At 42.8% G+C, this 20,056-nt stretch overlaps 2 protein-coding genes across 5 annotated transcripts; one reads left to right on the forward strand and one right to left on the reverse strand.

Moving 5' to 3' along the window:
* Positions 1-194: 194 nt before the first annotated feature.
* Positions 195-5,861, reverse strand: grsf1 (G-rich RNA sequence binding factor 1). Of its 4 annotated transcripts, XM_034296614.1 has the most exons (10): positions 5,449-5,861; positions 5,068-5,212; positions 3,869-4,024; positions 3,562-3,696; positions 3,259-3,397; positions 1,410-1,555; positions 963-1,042; positions 744-879; positions 576-641; positions 195-334 (listed from the first exon to the last, which is right to left on the reverse strand). In XM_034296614.1, the coding sequence occupies exons 1-9, from the start codon at positions 5,674-5,676 to the stop codon at positions 586-588; spliced, it is 1,221 nt and encodes a 406-aa protein (XP_034152505.1). In that variant the 5' UTR covers positions 5,677-5,861; the 3' UTR covers positions 195-334; positions 576-585. The 4 variants fall into 4 exon arrangements, with proteins under 4 accessions (XP_034152505.1, XP_034152503.1, XP_034152502.1 ...); XM_034296612.1 differs by lacking the exons at positions 5,068-5,212; positions 5,449-5,861 and adding an exon at positions 4,083-5,047 and having other exon boundaries at positions 963-1,039; positions 3,869-4,046; XM_034296611.1 differs by lacking the exons at positions 5,068-5,212; positions 5,449-5,861 and adding an exon at positions 4,083-5,045 and having other exon boundaries at positions 3,869-4,046.
* Positions 5,862-6,322: 461 nt separating this feature from the next.
* mccc2 (methylcrotonoyl-CoA carboxylase 2 (beta)) lies at positions 6,323-19,959 on the forward strand. Its single transcript, XM_029124803.2, has 17 exons — positions 6,323-6,572; positions 7,165-7,231; positions 7,322-7,406; positions 8,409-8,510; positions 8,839-8,966; positions 9,234-9,346; positions 11,972-12,085; positions 12,175-12,239; positions 12,370-12,469; positions 12,598-12,693; positions 13,642-13,714; positions 14,289-14,365; positions 14,527-14,593; positions 15,296-15,452; positions 16,428-16,542; positions 17,479-17,564; positions 17,850-19,959. Exons 1-17 carry the CDS (start codon positions 6,435-6,437, stop codon positions 17,965-17,967), a joined length of 1,701 nt encoding a protein of 566 aa, XP_028980636.2. The 5' UTR covers positions 6,323-6,434; the 3' UTR covers positions 17,968-19,959.
* The last annotated feature ends 97 nt before the right edge of the window (positions 19,960-20,056 follow it).

Here is a 20,056-nt window from a genome sequence, read left to right on the forward strand (position 1 = left end):
CCCAATCTGCCTGGATGGGACACCTGGTGAGCACAATTAACAGCCAGGTATAAGGGGTTTTATCCAGGCCTGGCAAAGGGCTTTCTGTTGGACAGTTGCTGCTCATCTGGTGCTCGTGGCATCAGGTCCCAGCTGGTGACAGTATGGGCCAACAACATGTCAGTGTGTAATGGTTAGACAAACAGATTCAGTCATTTTTCACTTGGGCAGGAATGTCTTTATTTTGGGACTTGCTTCCATCCTTGCGGCTGAAGCAGAGATTATCAACAGTTACACTGATGCAGATGAGTTTTTGTACAGCGTTGAAGAGAACAGCCATCCGGACCACATTCACCTAGGGACAGAAAGCAGTTTTAGTATTCACTGACTGCTTTTATTCCAAGATAGACTTCAAACATTTTAATGGTTTTATTTAACAGGAATGTGGCCCACATTCAATCCCATAATACATCAATACTGGGCCAGTGAGATGTCTTTGTCCAAATCAGTCAGTATAATCCAGTTTTGTTTTCTATAATGTAATTTTTTTTTAAATTAATTTACAATGGTAACCGGGAAGATGCAATCAGACAAACCTGGTAACATTCATTCTCCCTCAGTCGGACCTGCTGAGTTTAGGAACAACTCGATGTAACGTTCTTCTGCATGAAAAAACAAAGAGGTTGAGGTTCAAGGGGCAATTCTGACCGCAGCACCAATAGTGGGGATATATATCAGAGAACCCGTTCTACAGACAGACGTACGCATGTGTGCCTTGTCCCGGGTCATTGCTGCGATGGCGTCTTCGTGAGAGGTGAAATAAACTTCTCCCTCTCCAGTGGCTTTACCGTCAGGACCAAACTCTAATAGGATTTTAGACAGTGCTAAGGGATAGAAGAACTGTAGAGCATATCAGCATTAACCAACCTCAACAAACAAGAGTCCCACAACAGAAGGTTCCGTCACTACAGAAGCAGTTTTACCTGAGCGATGTCCTGTCCTGTGGCTGAGTACGGCAGACCCCTCATGTGGACAAAGTGATGAGAAGACATTGGACTGGCTTCTGAAACACAACTACCATTAACGGCCTGCCTCTTGAGCCACAAAAACATGTCTTAGATCCTTTCCCTCAGGAACATTTAACTTGAACTCGCGCATAAGTATTCTTCAACATAACAGCAGTCCAAGCCACTTCACCTGTCAGCCAATCTGTCAGTCTCTGCATGATGACCTAATTATGTCTTTCTGTCTCATCATGTCTGCCTTTCTGTCTCACCATATCTTCCAGTCTCATCATGTCTGTCTGCCTCACCATGTCTTTCTGTCTCATCACGTCTGCCTTTCTGTCTCATCGTATCTTCCAGTCTCACCATGTCTGCCTGTCTTTCTGTCTCATCATGTCTGTCTGCCTCACCATGTCTCTGTCTTACCATGTCTGTCTGTCTGTCTGGGCTCTCTGGGTTGTACTACAGCTCTGTCAGGTTGACTTGGTCGGGAGACTCTGCCATCCTCAACAGCCTCAGCTTTCCTCCGACCTCCGATCTCATTCCTGTTACTGGGGAACACCTCGATGTACCTGGGGACACATGGTAGGGATAAGTAACAATTAAGAGCATGTCCTCGTCTCAACTGAGGTTAACTAACAAAAATAATCACTTTCAAAAAGTGATTTGATCATATTATACCTACAGCCATCTATTATTACTATTCACTATCATGTACCACTAATACATATACTACTACAAACTATCAAGTACTACTACCACCACCATTACTATCATGTACCACTAATACATATACTACTACAAACTATCAAGTACTACTACCACCACCACTATTACTATTCACTATCATGTACCACTAATACATATACTACTACAAACTATCAAGTACTACTACCACCACCATTACTATCATGTACCACTAATACATATACTACTACAAACTATCAAGTACTACTACTACTACTACCACCACCACCACTATTACTATTCACTATCATGTACCACTAATACATATACTACTACAAACTATCAAGTACTACTACCACCACCACTACTACTACAATTACCACTATTAGTCAATTCCAAGTACTACTACTTCTACTATTAGCAAGCAAGCTTATATTTATAGCACAATTCCTACATCGAAGCATTTCAATGTGCTTTACAAAGAAAAATATATGAAAACAATAACAAAAAAAATACTCAAATGAAAACATCAAAGCAAATGAATACATCAAAATAATAAAAAATACAATAAGAAAACAAAGATAAAAAAGGTGATAAAAACATAGGAAGCTACAAGGCTAAACAGTGTGGTTAAGTTTAAGTGCTCAGTCATAGGCACGTGAGAAGAGAAGTGTTTTTAACCTGGATATAAAAATGGATACATTTGGGGCACGTCTAAGATCTTCTGGTAGTTTATTATAAGTGCTAAACGCAGCTTCTCCATGTTTAGTTTGGACTCTGGGCTCTATTAGCTGACCTGTGTTCATGGATCTAAGAGCCCTGCTCGGTTTATATTCATTAAACATATCAGAAATGTATTTGGGTCCTAAACCATTCAGAGATTTATAAACTAAAAGTACCACTTTGAAATCTATTTTGAAACTGACTGGAAGCCAATGCAAAGATTTAAGAACTGGAGTGATGTGCTCTGTTCTCTTGGTCCTGATTAACATTCTAGCAGCAGCATTCTGAATGAGCTGGAGTTGTTTTACAGTCTTTTTTGGGAGTCCAGTTAAGAGTCCATTACAGTAGTCAACCCTATTGAGATAAAAGCATGGATGAGCTTCTCTTGGTCTTTTTGGGACACCAAGCCTTTGATTCTGGCTATGTTATTAAGATAATAGAATGCTGTTTTGGTGACTGCTTTGATATGACTGTTAAATGTGAGGTCTGAGTCTATCAGAACACCAAGATTATGCACTTGATCCCTGGTTTTAAGGGCCCGAGAATCCAGCTCTTTATTAATACTAGTCTCTTATTTGTGTTGCCAAACACAATAATATCTGCTTCATGTTGGTTTAATTGTAGACACTTTGGATTCATCCAGATATTTATGTGCTCTATACAGTGACACAGAGAGTCTATTGAGCTGTTGTCATACGGTACTACAATTAATACTACTACAATTACAATTAAAACTGCTTCTATTACCACTACTACTATCACCACTACTACTATCACCACTACTACTATCACCACTACTACTATTACCACTACTACTATTAATACTGCTACTATTACCACTACTTCCTGCTGTGAGTGGTCCTACCTGTTTCCTATGAGCTCCCTGTCTTTGGTCAGGGCCTGGTCTGCCTGCTCCTGGGTCAGAAACTGGACATAAGCCTCCCCTGTTTTCCTTCCTCTGTAGTCTGTCGTCAGGGTCACCCCATCCTCCGCCACATCCAGGCCTGAACAGAACAGCTCTTAGTGCCAGTCAACGGATCACATATTTCTATTCACTCAATAGGGTGAAATTCTGATATAGAACTGGGCCTAAATGGTAGACAGTCTTATCAACATCTCAACAGGGTTAGTGTTTGATAAACCAGGCCTGTTGTGAACTGGCTCCTACCTGCGAAGAACAGCAGGATGTCTGTCTCTGTGCAACTGTAGGGTAGACCTCGGAGTCGCACCACTCCATCCTTGGCGGGCAGCTGAATGGTCTTCTTCAGGATGGCCTCCGCATCACTGTTGGTCACCTCACTCACTGGAGGAAGAAGATAATTTACTCTAACACTGGTTACTTCACACTGGTAACCAACCTTCAATGTAGCGCTGTCCCAGATATACTGGTAACCAACCTTCAATGTAGCGCTGTCCCAGATATACTGGTAACCAACCTTCAATGTAGCGCTGTCCCAGATATACTGGTAACCAACCTTCAATGTAGCGCCGTCCCAGATACTGTCTGTGTTTTTCAAGGGCTTTGCTGACGTCCTCTTCATTCTCCAGCTCGATGAAGGCCTGGCCGTTGGGCTTCCCATCCCGGTTCACAGTCAAATGAATTCCCTTCACTCCGTCACGCACACGGCACTCTGAACAGGGACAAGGGATAATGTTAGAACAGCACTCTGAACAGGGACACGGGATAATGTTAGAACAGCACTCTGAACAGGGACACGGGATAATGTTAGAACAGCACTCTGAACAGGGACACGGGATAATGTTAGAACAGCACTCTGAACAGGGACACGGGATAATGTTAGAACAGCACTCTGAACAGGGACACAGGATAATGTTAGAACAGCACTCTGAACAGGGACACGGGATAATGTTAGAACAGCACTCTGAACAGGGACACGGCATAATGTTAGAACAGCACTCTGAACAGGGACACGGCATAATGTTAGAACAGCACTCTGAACAGGGACACGGGATAATGTTAGAACAGCACTCTGAACAGGGACACGGGATAATGTTAGAACAGCACTCTGAACAGGGACACGGGATAATGTTAGAACAGCACTCTGAACAGGGACACGGGATAATGTTAGAACAGCACTCTGAACAGGGACACAGGATAATGTTAGAACAGCACTCTGAACAGGGACACGGGATAATGTTAGAACAGCACTCTGAACAGGGACACAGGATAATGTTAGAACAGCACTCTGAACAGGGACACGGCATAATGTTAGAACAGCACTCTGAACAGGGACACAGGATAATGTTACAACAGCATTTTGGGATAAGGTCAGGAAAATAAAAATGTATCCATGATAGCTAGATCACAGCCAAGACACAAAATACTATAACAACATGTTCAATAACAGTGTCCTGTCATATGGAAGTCTTGTGTCTACTACTGGTGACTCCCAGTAATAGACACTGGCTCTCGTTGGCAACCTGCCTGGACACTGACTCAGTGAAGGGAGGTCTTCTGCACCCAACCAGGGACAGTTAAGGTCACAGCCATATAATGTGAAAAGGATGAGATTTAACAAACCAGAGGGTTTACCAGAGAAGAAATGCATGATTAACCAATCCAGAGGGTTTACCAGAGAAGAAATGCATGATTTAACAATCCAGAGGGTTTACCAGAGAAGAAATGCATGATTTAACAATCCAGAGGGATTACCAGAGAAGAAATGCATGAGATCGTCAGCAGTGCAGGACCATGGAAGACCTTTAGCTCGGATTATGAACACCTCCTTCTCGGGCCTGGAGACAGAGCTGTAGTCTGGGAGAGGCGGGTAGTCCTCATCTTTGGTTGAGTCGCCTGCCTGACGCACCACAAAGAAAACCGGGTTACACGATACACTACCATCCATACTGAACCTGACCCGAAACGCAAAGCAATGCTCCATATCCCCCTAATTCAAATTATAACACTAACCCAACCTGTAATGCGTAAACAGAGCGATGCCGTCCTCCTAGGGGTGACAGATATGTCAGGTGTTATGTCCTTGGTCCCCACATGCCTCACATTGCCTTAAGTCCCACGCACAACGTCACTAACCTCTGAGTGAAGACCGTGATGGGACTGCAGTGTGGCAAGTCTGTGTATCCGGTGTTTTAGTGTGGCGGTCCAGTCGTGATGGAACTGCTGACGGCCACATCTCTCTACTAGCTGTAGGCCAGCTACCGTACCAGCGGCTCGGGTCTCAGACAAAACACTCTTGAAGAATTGTCTCCCCAAAATAGTGCGATGCAGTGCCAAAAACAAGGACCGACATTTAACACTCATATTTCCAAACCTGTTGTATAGTAATGATCCGACAATCCCACAGTAGACACGTCCTATGGCAGTGATTTATACAGTAAAAGCCACTTTCAAAAACTCATATAGAAAAAATGCGTACAACTGGCTCGGTAAACAGGAGAACGAATCACGCTGTCCAAGGGCAGCGACTTCTGAAAAGGTCAAAGTTAAATGTAGTCCGTCTTGGTTGCGTTGTGGATTATATGTAATGTCGCCGTCTAGTGTTCAGGAAGAATCAGTTATCTATAGGGTAGATTAATGCCATGATGGAACGTTCCATCAGACGACACCTATTGGCCAAAATGTCACCTTCATTGAAAGGTAAATGCTTTTGTCTAGGGGTTATCAAATCATTCATCAGACCTTGCCTAATGGTTTACAACACTTTTCCAGCTACAAAAACCTGATTTAATTTTGGAGCTAATTATCAGTCCCTTGATTAGATGAATCAGATGAGCTCGTTAAAGACAACAACAATGCGAAACGTCGTTAGCTGTCCTTCCTGCACTAGTTAGCTGTCCTAAATAAGGGACTCATGTATATGGGCGTTAACTTCAATAGATTAAGATTGTCTCGTTGAGCGGATTTTATTTCCCATGACATTCCAGTAGGCGGCGGTAATGTAATATACTTTCATTGACCTCCACCAAAACACTTCAATGAAGAACAACCCGTGGTTCGAGTAACAACAAATATATCTGTAGGGTTGTTAGCTAGTTGTTTTGCTTGTTAGCTAAGTAAACATGCTTCTTCAGACTGTCAGACCATGGTGGTCGCTGATTCGTTGCCGAGGGCTGCCAGTACCAACCATACGACAATACCACGGTGACAGAGTGGCTGCGGTTGGCACACAGCCGGACACACAGTCGCATGAGTACATGGTGAGTGAGGGGCACAGCTAGTTATTTAGCATTGTGATACGCTGCTAGCTCGGTCTGCCCTTGAAATGAATGACTCTCAGTAAGTGTAATATTAACCTGACAACTAGCTGGTAAGTTGTCTAGTACTTATAACGTGTTCTTTACCACTGTACCACCAGCCATGTACTGCAGGGAATCGGGCGAAAGAACTAACTAAACATTCGAGGTTAACTGTTAACAAGACATTGAGAAGGGCAAATGCACTAATCAGCTGTCCAATCACACGACTCAGGTATTGCGGTCTTTCATGAGGTAGTGTTGTTGGTGCACTAGACTGTGTAAACGTTGATTGGTCCAATCCTAGCCCTTCCCAGACCATGGTCATTTGTTTCAGTTAGATTTACCATCAAGGACATGGTAGAAGCAGAATTATGCAGACAGCTCTTGGCATATGAAATAATTTTGATATGTGCTTGGTGTTGAGTGTTCAACACTACCAAGAGGAACAAGCTTTTATGGGATAGCTGGTAGTGCCCGGCCCATGCACCAGTTTCTTAATCTTTTCCTTAATAAAACACAGTAATATTTGACATTATTATACGTCACTTCACAGGAAAACTATGAACGGATGAAATCCCTTGTTGATGAGTTAAAAGAGAGATCCGAAAAAATCAAACTAGGTATGTTTCATTGAACATGTTATTAATGGTCTTTCAACTGTTCTAATGTCAGAGCCATCCTCTGTCTGATCACATGCTTTATTGTGCCAGGTGGAGGAGAGAGAGCCAGAAATCTGCACATTTCCAGAGGAAAGCTCCTCCCCAGAGAACGCATAGATAGACTCCTGGATCCAGGGTGAACACACCTACATCCTTTATTCTGCTTAACACATGAAGATAACATACAACCTTTATCCCGCTAAACACATAAAGATAACATACATCCTTTATCCCGCTAAACACGTAAAGATAACATACATCCTTTATCCCGCTAAACACGTAAAGATAACATACATCCTTTATCCCACTAAACACATAAAGATAACATACATCCTTTATCCCACTAAACACGTAAAGATAACATACATCCTTTTTCCCGCTAAGCTCGTAAAGATAACATATATCCTTTATCCCACTAAACACGTAAAGATAACATACATCCTTTATCCCACTAAACACGTAAAGATAACATACATCCTTTTTCCCGCTAAGCTCGTAAAGATAACATATATCCTTTATCCCGCTAAACACGTAAAGATAACATACATCCTTTATCCCGCTAAACACGTAAAGATAACATACATCCTTTATCCCGCTAAACACGTAAAGATAACATACATCCTTTATCCCGCTAAACACGTAAAGATAGCATCCATCCTTTGTCCCGCTTAAACACGTAAAGATAACATCCATCCTTTGTCCCGCTTAAACACGTAAAGATAACATCCATCCTTTGTCCCGCTTTAACACGTAAAGATAACATCCATCCTTTGTCCCGCTTAAACACGTAAAGATAACATCCATCCTTTGTCCCGCTTAAACACGTAACGATAACATCCATCCTTTGTCCCGCTTAAACACGTAAAGATAACATCCATCCTTTATCCCGCTAAACACGTAAAGATAACATCCATCCTTTGTCCCGCTAAACACGTAACGATAACATCCATCCTTTGTCCCGCTTAAACACGTAAAGATAACATCCATCCTTTATCCCGCTAAACACGTAACGATAACATCCATCCTTTGTCCCGCTAAATGTAGAAGCCTCCTGAGTAGAAGCTCACAACTGCTTTTTTTTGACGATCTCAGGGATCCTGTGTAATCCAAGGGTACCTTTATGGATTCCTCTCCCCAGGTCTCCATTCCTGGAGTTCTCCCAGTTTGCAGCCTATGAGCTCTATGGGAAGGAGGAAGTTCCAGCTGGAGGCATCATCTCAGGGATTGGCCGAGTCTCAGGGTGAGTGTCTATGATTGGTGAAGTGGATGTGGGGTTTTAGACGTTAAAATTAAAAGGCCATTGGAAATCTGAGATGTCTTTGCAGGTTCCTGGTAAAAATGTGTTGAGCTCATTGCTGTATCTCCCATGTAGTGAGGATGTGTGATGTTCAACATAACTCACTAGTAATACAACAAGTAGTGTAAAATGACAGGGAGTAGTAGTAGTAATGTACTTTTGTTACTGTTGTAAGGTGTAGCAAGTAAATCCTATAGTAACTATAGTTACTAAGAAAATGTTTGAGTAATGACCTGAACTCTGACCCTGCTTGGTATTCCCCGTCCTTCAGTGTGGAGTGCGTCATCGTGGCTAACGACGCTACAGTGAAGGGGGGTACGTATTACCCAGTCACAGTCAAGAAGCACCTGAGAGCACAGGAGATCGCCCACCAGAACCACCTACCATGCATCTACCTGGGTCAGTACCTCCTTCCCAATGTGGCAGCATTGGGATATCTGTGAAAACGTGAACTTCGGAAAAGGGTAGGGTCTAAAGGTTCGGAGGATTGTGGTTTATTCAGTTTGTGGGTCTCTTGTTCTGTAGTGGACTTTACAAAAGGCTAACAACTTAAGGTCAGAGGTTGATTTCGTTTGTTCTGTTGTTCTGTAGTAGACATCGGAAAGGGTAAGGATAAAAGGTCAGAGGTCAGGGGTTGATTCAGTGTATTGCTCACCTGTTCTGTAGTGGACTCTGGAGGAGCCAATCTCCCCAGACAGGCTGAAGTCTTCCCAGACAGAGAACACTTTGGACGGATCTTCTTCAACCAGGCTCGCCTCTCCTCTGACGGAATAGCCCAGGTAATTAACAGCCCAGGTAATTAACAGCCCAGGTAATTAACAGCACAGGTAATTCATTAAGTAACTTTTACACCATGTTGGGAGGCACTAGCTCATTACCATGGTAATGTTTTTATCATTAAATGACAATGTTAAGAGTATGACTCTTAACATACATTCATGTGATTAAGTAAGGACACCCTCTGGAAAGCATATATGGACACCCTTTGTTACATACACCGATCAGCCATAACATTATGACCACCTGCCTAATATTGTGTAGGTCCCCCTTTTGCCACCAAAACAGCCCTGACCCGTTGAGGCATGGACTCCACCAGACCTCTGAAGGTGAGCTGTGGTATCTGGCACTAAGACCTAACGTCAGCAGATCCTTTAAGTCCTGTAAGTTGCGAGGTGGGCCTCCATGGATCAGACTTGTTTGTCCAGCACATCCCACAGATGATCGATTGAGATCTGGGAAATTTGGAGGCCAAGTCAACACCTTTTATATTATATTTGAACTCATTGTTGTGTTCCTCAAACCATTCCTGAACCATTTTTGCTTTGTGGTAGGGTGCATTACCCTGCTGAAAGAGGCCAATGCCATCTAGAAATACTGTTGCCAAGAAAGGGTGCACATGGTCTGCAACAATGCTTAGGTAGGTGGTACATGTCAAAGTAACATCCACATGAATGGCAGGACCCAAGGTTTCTCAGCAGAACATTGCTCAAAGCATCACACTGCCTCCGCCAGCTTGCCTTCTTCCCATAGTGCATCCTGGTGCCATGTGTTCTCCAGGTAAGCGACACACACGCACCTGGCCATCCATGTGATGTAAAAGGAAACGTGACTCATCAGACCAGGCTACCTTCTTCCATTGCTCCTTGGTCCAGTTCTGATGCTCACATGCCCATTGTAGGCGCTTTCAGCAGTAGGCAGGAAGTCAGCATGGGCACCCTGACTGGTCTGCGGCTATGCAGCTGCATATGCAACAAACTGTGATGCACTGTGTGTTCTGACACCTTTCTATCAGTACTAGCAATAACCTTTTCAGCAATTTGAGCTACAGTAGCTCGTCTGTTGGATCGGACCACACATGCATCAATGAGCTTTGGCCGCCCATGACCCTGTCGCCGGTTTATCGCTTTTCCTTCCTTGGACCACTTTTGATAGGTACTGGCCACTGCAGACTGGGAACACCCCACATTCACTTCACCTGTCAGTGGTCATAATGTTATGGCTGATGGGTGTATCAGTGTTATTCACTTCACCTGTCAGTGGTCATAATGTTATGGCTGATTGGTGTATCAGTGTTATTCACTTCACCTGTCAGTGGTCATAATGTTATGGCTGATTGGTGTATATGGACACATGGATATCTGAGGTAAATCCCAACCACATTCATTCATAGGCAACCCAAAAAAAATATATATATTTGAAAGAAGTTAATATACCTCTACCTTTAGCATCTGCATGTGTAAAGAATCTATAATATATGAAGGTCTCACTTTTTGGGGGAAGAAAATGAACATTTACACTATATATATTTTTTTAGATGCAACTGTACATTGTGACCCTGGGCCACATATACATGATATGTTCATCTTTTGTTTTATCTGGAATAAAAACATTTGGAAAGTGAAACCAAGAAGAGGAGTCGCAACTAAATCATTAAAAAAATTAATTAGTGGACATATACCCCATACTTGCCCATCCATCGTACTCAGACCATCGTCACCGCCACTACCTATTTCACCTGGACTCTGTCTTGACTGGGCTGAGGGATACAGTTACCGTCGCTGGTCCCTTCTTGAACATCCCTCTATGAACCTGAACGTCCTTCTTGAACATCCCTCTATGAACCTGAACGTCCTTCTTGAACATCCCTCTATGAACCTGAACATCCCTCTAAGAACCTGAACGTCCTTCTTGAACATCTCTCTATAAACCTGAACGTCCTTCTTGAACATCTCTCTATAAACCTGAACGTCCTTCTTGAACATCTCTCTATGAACCTGAACGTCCTTCTTGAACATCCCTCTATGAACCTGAACGTCCTTCTTGAACATCCCTCTATGAACCTGAACGTCCTTCTTGAACATCCCTCTATGAACCTGAACGTCCTTCTTGAACATCCCTCTATGAACCTGAACATCCCTCTAAGAACCTGAAAGTCCTTCTTGAACATCTCTCTATAAACCTGAACGTCCTTCTTGAACATCTCTCTATAAACCTGAACGTCCTTCTTGAACATCTCTCTATGAACCTGAACGTCCTTCTTGAACATCCCTCTATGAACCTGAACGTCCTTCTTGAACATCCCTCTATGAACCTGAACGTCCTTCTTGAACATCCCTCTATGAACCTGAACGTCCTTCTTGAACATCCCTCTATGAACCTGAACGTCCTTCTTGAACATCCCTCTATGCACCTGACCGTCCTCCATGAACCTGATAATTGTCCATGAACATCCTCCAGGATCCTCGTTCAACCCCCTCCACGGACATACAAGGACCAGCTCATCCGCCCCACATCGTACAGGCCCTGACACTAAACATCCTGGACACCCCAGTGCACATCAGCCGTCATGCTGGAGGTCCGTCTTGTCTTTCTCATTGTGTTTCCTGTCATGTTTGTCATTGCAGATAGCTGTGGTGATGGGCTCCTGCACTGCTGGTGGGGCCTACGTTCCCGCCATGGCTGATGAGAGCATCATCGTTAGGAAACAGGGAACCATCTTCTTAGGGGGACCCCCTCTGGTATTTAATATCTGACAGGAGGTTCCTTAAGGACCAGTGAGACGGTTGATTAAGGTCCAGTCTGATAGTGATGTTGTGTTGTTGTCCAGGTGAAGGCAGCGACAGGAGAGACTGTGTCGGCTGAGGATCTGGGAGGGGCTGACCTTCACTGCAGGTATGGATTCATAGGTTGAAAAGGTCAGCTGTTGCAGACTTTTACTCTACCTAACTATTCTCCAATAACTGCTATCTATATTTTAAAGATGTGGTTGGATAAGTGTGTGTGTGTGTTTCCTGTCTTGCAGGAAATCAGGTGTCACAGACCACTATGCCCTAGACGATAGCCACGCCCTTCACCTGGCTCGCAAGGCTGTTCGCAACCTCAACTACACAAAAAACATCCAGGTGGGTTCATCGTAACTAAACCAAAACACCACGTAGTATGAAGAATTCAGAAACTAACTACAGAGGTAATTTAAATATTTTTCTCGTTATTGTTTGCTGTGTTATTAACTATGTGTGAATGTTGTCAGGTGACCAGTGAACCTCCAGAAGCTCCTCTCTACTCAGCAGATGAGCTGTATGGCATTGTAGGAGCCAACCTCAAACGCAACTTTGATGTCAGGGAGGTACGTTATTCAGCCACCACTGTTGATGTCAGGGAGGTACGTTATTCAGCCACCATTGTTGATGTCAGTAAGGTACGTTATTCATCCACCACTGTTGATGTCAGTGAGGTACGTTATTCAGCCACCACTGTTGATGTCAGGGAGGTACGTTATTCAGCCACCATTGTTGATGTCAGTGAGGTATGTTATTCAGCCACCATTGTTGATGTCAGTGAGGTACGTTATTCAGCCACCAGTGTTGATGTCAGTGAGGTATGTTATTCAGCCACCATTGTTGATGTCAGTGAGGTACGTTATTCAGCCACCAGTGTTGATGTCAGTGAGGTACGTTATTCAGCCACCACTGTTGATGTCAGTGAGGTATGTTATTCAGCCACCACTGTTGATGTCAGTGAGGTATGTTATTCAGCCACCAGTGTTGATGTCAGTGAGGTAGGTTATTCAGCCACCACTGTTGATGTCAGGGAGGTACGTTATTCAGCTACCAGTGTTGATGTCAGGGAGGTACGTTATTCAGCCACCATTGTTGATGTCAGTGAGGTACGTTATTCAGCCACCAGTGTTGATGTCAGGGAGGTATGTTATTCAGCCACCAGTGTTGATGTCAGTGAGGTATGTTATTCAGCCACCAGTGTTGATGTCAGTGAGGTACGTTATTCAGCCACCAGTGTTGATGTCAGTGAGGTACGTTATTGAGCCACCAGTGTTGATGTCAGTGAGGTACGTTATTCAGCCACCAGTGTTGATGTCAGTAAGGTACGTTATTGAGCCACCACTGTTCTGTTTTTGCTTTGGTCATCATTGAGGCCAGCAGGCCAACTGAGTACAAGTAATATTATCTAACTGATTTCTGTCTTTTTATATGCATTATTCTTTTCTATACTACTCCTTTATAACTGTTCTTGTGTGAATATCTTATTGACAGTTCTGTTTCTGTTTGACTGACAGGTGATAGCCAGGATTGTAGACGGCAGTAAGTTTGATGAGTTCAAAGCCTTCTATGGAGATACAGTGGTGACAGGTCAGTCTACATTACCTTGTAGTCAACAATTACCTGCATATGTTACTGCTTTAGATCCTTATGTTACTGCAATCTGGGGTTTAGATCCTTATATGTTTCTTCTGTCTGGGGTTTAGATCCTTATGTTTCTTCTGTCTGGGGTTTAGATCCTTATGTTTCTTCTGTCTGGGGTTTAGATCCTTATGTTATTTTATCTGAGGTTTAGAGCCTTATGTTCCTTCTATCTGGGGTTTAGATCCTTATGTTTCTTCTGTCTGGGGTTTAGATCCTTATGTTTCTTCTGTCTGGGGTTTAGATCCTTATGTTTCTTCTGTCTGGGGTTTAGAGCCTTATGTTATTTTATCTGAGGTTTAGAGCCTTATGTTCCTTCTATCTGGGGTTTAGATCCTTATGTTTCTTCTGTCTGGGGTTTAGATCCTTATGTTTCTTCTGTCTGGGGTTTAGATCCTTATGTTTCTTCTGTCTGGGGTTTAGATCCTTATGTTATTTTATCTGAGGTTTAGAGCCTTATGTTCCTTCTATCTGGGGTTTAGATCCTTATGTTAGTTCTACCTAAGAAACTGTTTGTTGACAGGGTTCTCGAGGATATTTGGTTACCCGGTTGGAATTATTGGCAACAATGGAGTCCTCTTCTCAGAGTCTGCTAAGAAGGTAAGTAACTATTGAACAACTTCTAGCTACCTAAAGTTCACCCAACAGACACATGCTTGTAAGATTGCAAACAGAGGAAATCCACATTAAGAGATGTGAATGAATGACAGTCAGTGACAACCACTAGATTTTATAATGGCTGGAACATGACTGTGTTGCAGGCTACTCACTTCATAGAATTATGCTGTCAAAGGAACATTCCACTTATCTTCCTACAAAACATCACAGGTAAGTCCTACTGTTTACTACAAGGTAAACATTGTGGACACCAGGCTGTGTGTTTATGGATTCCTAACAACTAAAAATAAACTGGAACAACTTAATTCACACTGCTAACATATTCACTTCATAATCATTCGTATCTGTAGACGTCGTTCAACCTCCAAACATTCGGTATTTAGGACTGATAATTTCTGTTGGTCTCTGTCTCCCTGTCTCCCTGTCCCTCTCTCTGTGTGTCTCCCTGTCCCTCTCTCTGTGTGTCTCCCTGTCCCTCTCTCTGTGTGTCTCCCTGTCCCTCTCTCTGTCTCCCTGTCCCTCTCCCTGTCTCCCTGTCCCTCTCTCTGTGTGTCTCCCTGTCCCTCTCTCTGTCTCCCTGTCCCTCTCTCTGTCTCCCTGTCCCTCTCCCTGTCTCCCTGTCCCCCTGTCCCTCTCCCTGTCTCCCTGTCCCTCTCTCTGTCTCCCTGTCCCTCTCTCTGTGTGTCTCCCTGTCCCTCTCTCTCTGTCTCCATTCCTCTCTTTGTCTGCGTCTGTCTCCCTGTCCTTCTCTCTGTCTCCCTGTCCTTCTCTCTGTCCCTCTCTGTCTCCCTGTCCTTCTCTCTGTCCCCATCTTTTTCCCTGTCCTTCTCTCTGTCCTTCTCTTTGTCCCCGTCTGTTTCCCTGTCCTTCTCTCTGTACCTCTCTCCTCTACTCGTGCGTCTCTGTCTTTAGGTTTCATGGTGGGCAGGGAGTATGAGGCTGGTGGCATTGCTAAGGACGGGGCTAAGATGGTGACTGCAGTGGCCTGTGCCAACGTACCCAAGATAACTGTGATTATTGGCGGCTCATACGGAGCAGGAAACTATGGCATGTGTGGCAGAGCCTATAGGTATACATCATATTACACCATACAATATTACTCCATACAATATTACACCACACAATATTACACCATATTACACCACACAATATTACACCATATTACACCACACAGTATTACACCTTATTACACCACACAATATTACACCACACAGTATTACACCACACAATATTACACCATATTACACCACACAGTATTACACCTTATTACACCACACAATATTACACCTTATTACACCTCAATATTACACCATATTACACCAAACAATATTACACCTTATTACACCACACAATATTACACCACACAGTATTACACCTTATTGCACCACACAATATTACACCTTATTACACCACACTATTACACAATATTACACCACACAATATTACACCATATTACACCAAACAATATTACACCATATTACACCACACAATATTACACCATATTACACCAAACAATATAACACCATATTACACCACACAGTATTACACCATCTTTCACCAAACAATATTACACCACATAACATTACTCAATATTACACCACACTAAACCAAACAATATTACACCACACAATATTACACCATAGTACACTATTACACCACATCCTACAACATAATACACCGCACTCCACCAAACAATATTACACCACACAATATTACACCATACTAAACTACATCATAATACACCACACCATACTACACCACATCCTACTAACACATAATACACTGCACTACACCACACAATTTTACATCATACTACACCAAATAATATTATTCCATACTACACCACACCATACTACACCATGCAATACTACACCACACTATACTACCCCATAATACACCATACAATACTAGAGCACACCTTACTACACCATGCATTAATAGACTATATCACACCATACTTTACATAAATCTGTAGGATGTGCACTGCCTTCCTAAGAGAGACCCTATGATAAACACTACTCAACACTATTCTCTCCTCCTCCAGTCCTCGGTTCCTGTACATGTGGCCTAACTCCCGTATTTCTGTTATGGGAGGAGAGCAAGCTGCCACTGTCCTGGCGACTATCACAAAAGACCAGTGGGCACGAGAGGGCAAGGAGGTAAGCAGTGCTCTACACACTGATAACCATCCCTACATCTGTTTAACTAGCATTATTCTACACCCTAGTGGGCCAACCATCCCTACATCTGTTTAACTAGCATTATTCTACACCCTAGTGGGCCAACCATCCCTACATCTGTTTAACTAGCATTATTCTACACCCTAGTGGGCCAACCATCCCTACATCTGTTTAACTAGCATTATTCTACACCCTAGTGGGCCAACCATCCCTACATCTGTTTAACTAGCATTATTCTACACCCTAGTGGGCCAACCATCCCTACATCTGTTTAACTAGCATTATTCTACACCCTAGTGGGCCAACCATCCCTACATCTGTTTAACTAGCATTATTCTACACCCTAGTGGGCCAACCATCCCTACATCTGTTTAACTAGCATTATTCTACACCCTAGTGGGCCAACCATCCCTACATCTGTTTAACTAGCATTATTCTACACCCTAGTGGGCCAACCATCCCTACATCTGTTTAACTAGCATTATTCTACACCCTAGTGGGCCAACCATCCCTACATCTGTTTAACTAGCATTATTCTACACCCTAGTGGGCCAACCATCCCTACATCTGTTTAACTAGCATTATTCTACACCCTAGTGGGCCAACCATCCCTACATCTGTTTAACTAGCATTATTCTACACCCTAGTGGGCCAACCATCCCTACATCTGTTTAACTAGCATTATTCTACAGCCTAGTGGGCCAACCATCCCTACATCTGTTTAACTAGCATTATTCTACACCCTAGTGGGCCAACCATCCCTACATCTGTTTAACTAGCATTATTCTACAGCCTAGTGGGCCAACCATCCCTACATCTGTTTAACTAGCATTATTCTACAGCCTAGTGGGCCAACCAACCTGAATCTCCAAGTTTTTGTTGAAGCTGTTTTATAACCTTCAGTTCCACATTCAGTTCACAGCAGAGCAGGAGGTGGCCATGAAGGAGCCCATCATAAAACGCTTTGAAGAGGAGGGGAGCCCATACTTCTCTAGTGCCAGGTAACACTAATTACTAATAACCCAGGTAACACTAATAACCCAGGTAACACTAATTACTAATAACCCAGGTAACACTAATAACCCAGGTAACACTAATTACTAATAACCCGGGTAACACTAATTACTAATAACCCAGGTAACACTAATTACTAATAACCCGGGTAACACTAATTACTAATAACCCGGGTAACGCAGACTACCAATAACCTGGGTAACACAGACGGCATACTACTAATAACTACTGTCTAATACTGTCTGTCTCTCATCCATTTGGTGTGTTTCTAGGCTGTGGGATGACGGTATCATTGACCCGGCTGACACACGTCTGGTGCTGGGGATGAGTCTCAGTGCTGCTCTCAACGCCCCAACACAGAAAACACGCTTTGGTGTTTTCAGAATGTAAAGATCCACCAGGGGCAGAATGTCTGTCTGAAGCCAGTACTGTTTACCCCCAGGGCACTAGGGGGAGACTCTGTCTGAAGACAGTACTGTTTGCCATCCACTGACTGTAATCTGTAGAAAAGAAAAAAGGTAATGCTTCCTGTCCCCTTTATTGTACACTTGTTTTGACCAGAGTTCTTTGGGTGCACGTGCCTTATCCTGTAAATTACCACTGTCTACTCGCGCCATTCAACATGCGCCATTCTACGTACTGCTAACTAGTTGGTTTTCAGGCTTGCCTTTTGCAGGTGTGGTTCTGTTTCACCCTCAGAATACATTATTTACCCCATCAAACCCTCCAGCCTGCTGGCCAAGAGACTTTCTTACTCAGTAGTGTTTTATGATAATGGTAAGAACAGGTTTTGAATATTGGCTGTGAATGAAAGAGGGTCATCAATAGACACAACCCTCTTATTTTAGGGTTAGGAAATTATCAATGAATAACACTACTAATAATATTATTAATACTTGTTTTGGAGAGCCTTTACTCATGGAAACAAATGATTTCATTCATTTAGAATATTTTCACATTCAGTTCAACACTTTCATTTTAGAAGATTATTATAAATAGAAATGGAACAGGAGAACAGTAAGCATATTGTACAATAATCTGGTCTATTGCCTGGGTTGACCTTGATTGAACTGTACAATGATACTGTCAAGAATTATGTCAGGGGACAGGCACTATTCAAACTGTTTGGTTTGTGCTCTACTGTTTAATAATTTTATTAACCCACATGCTACAGCCCTGACAGTGTTTAGAGGAAGCAAATTAAGGTAATGAAAAATGGAATTGAATGGAATTTTAAATTATAGACTATATATCAAATATTGTAGTCAATTGGGAGTACTGGTAACTAGGCCTACAGGAACTGAACTAAGGTCCACCTCCACATCCTCTGGTTGGAAGAAGCCCCCTACAGAGAATGATTCCTAGGCAGAAGTAGTGTCCTATATAAGATGTAGTGTGTCATTTTCTGTAGTGTATTCCCCAATCTCTGGCTGCATTGTTAGTAGTCTCTGACGACTGGTGGAACATTGACATCTGGTTCTGTGTAAGTAGATCACATTGTTAGTGGTCTGGTGACTACTGGAACATTGACATCTGGTTCTGTGTAAGTAGATCACATTGTTAGTGGTCTGGTGACTACTGGAACATTGACATCTGGTTCTGTGTAAGTAGATCACATTGTTAGTGGTCTGGTGACTACTGGAACATTGACATCTGGTTCTGTGTAAGTAGATCACATTGTTAGTGGTCTGGTGACTACTGGAACATTGACATCTGGTTCTGTGTAAGTAGATCACATTGTTAGTGGTCTGGTGACTACTGGAACATTGACATCTGGTTCTGTGTAAGTAGATCACATTGTTAGTGGTCTGGTGACTACTGGAACATTGACATCTGGTTCTGTGTAAGTAGATCACTGATATTTTTGTTTCTTTAGTATGTTTAACTGTACCTTTATTCTAGAAGGACCGTATTCTGACTTGGCATCCATGGATGTAACAACAAAAACAGATATCAATATACTGTTACTGATATTTTTTCCTATTTGATAAACACTTTGACCATTGGGATTGACACACTGGAATAGTGACTTAAACCGCTCTCACACATGTAACTCAGAATTAAACCGCAAACATAACTCTGACTTAAACCTCTCACATGTGTAACTGACTTAAAACTCTCAAACACGTAACTCTGACTTAAGCCGCTAGCACATGTAACTCAGACTTTGGTGTAAATCACTAATCAATGTCAACAGATGTCTGGAAGTCAGAATATGCCCACAAGTGTCCTGATTACACTCAAAAACAAAAGTGTTGACTTATATTTGTATTTTTTGTCTCTTTTGTAACTTTCTACATTGTATATTTTCCAGTCTTCCCTGATTTTTTTTTCTTTTACATTCTTGTGCTGTCATATTAAATCAAATGACCACACACAGAACCTGTCAATGTCGTGTTGTTTTTATCTCCAATCAATCTGGGTAATATGGAGGTAGCAAAACCCCAGGGAGGTTCAGCTACCTTCTCGGGTCGACGTT

This window comes from Esox lucius, chromosome 13 (genome assembly GCF_011004845.1).
Source record: "Esox lucius isolate fEsoLuc1 chromosome 13, fEsoLuc1.pri, whole genome shotgun sequence".
Lineage (NCBI taxonomy): Eukaryota > Metazoa > Chordata > Actinopteri > Esociformes > Esocidae > Esox > Esox lucius.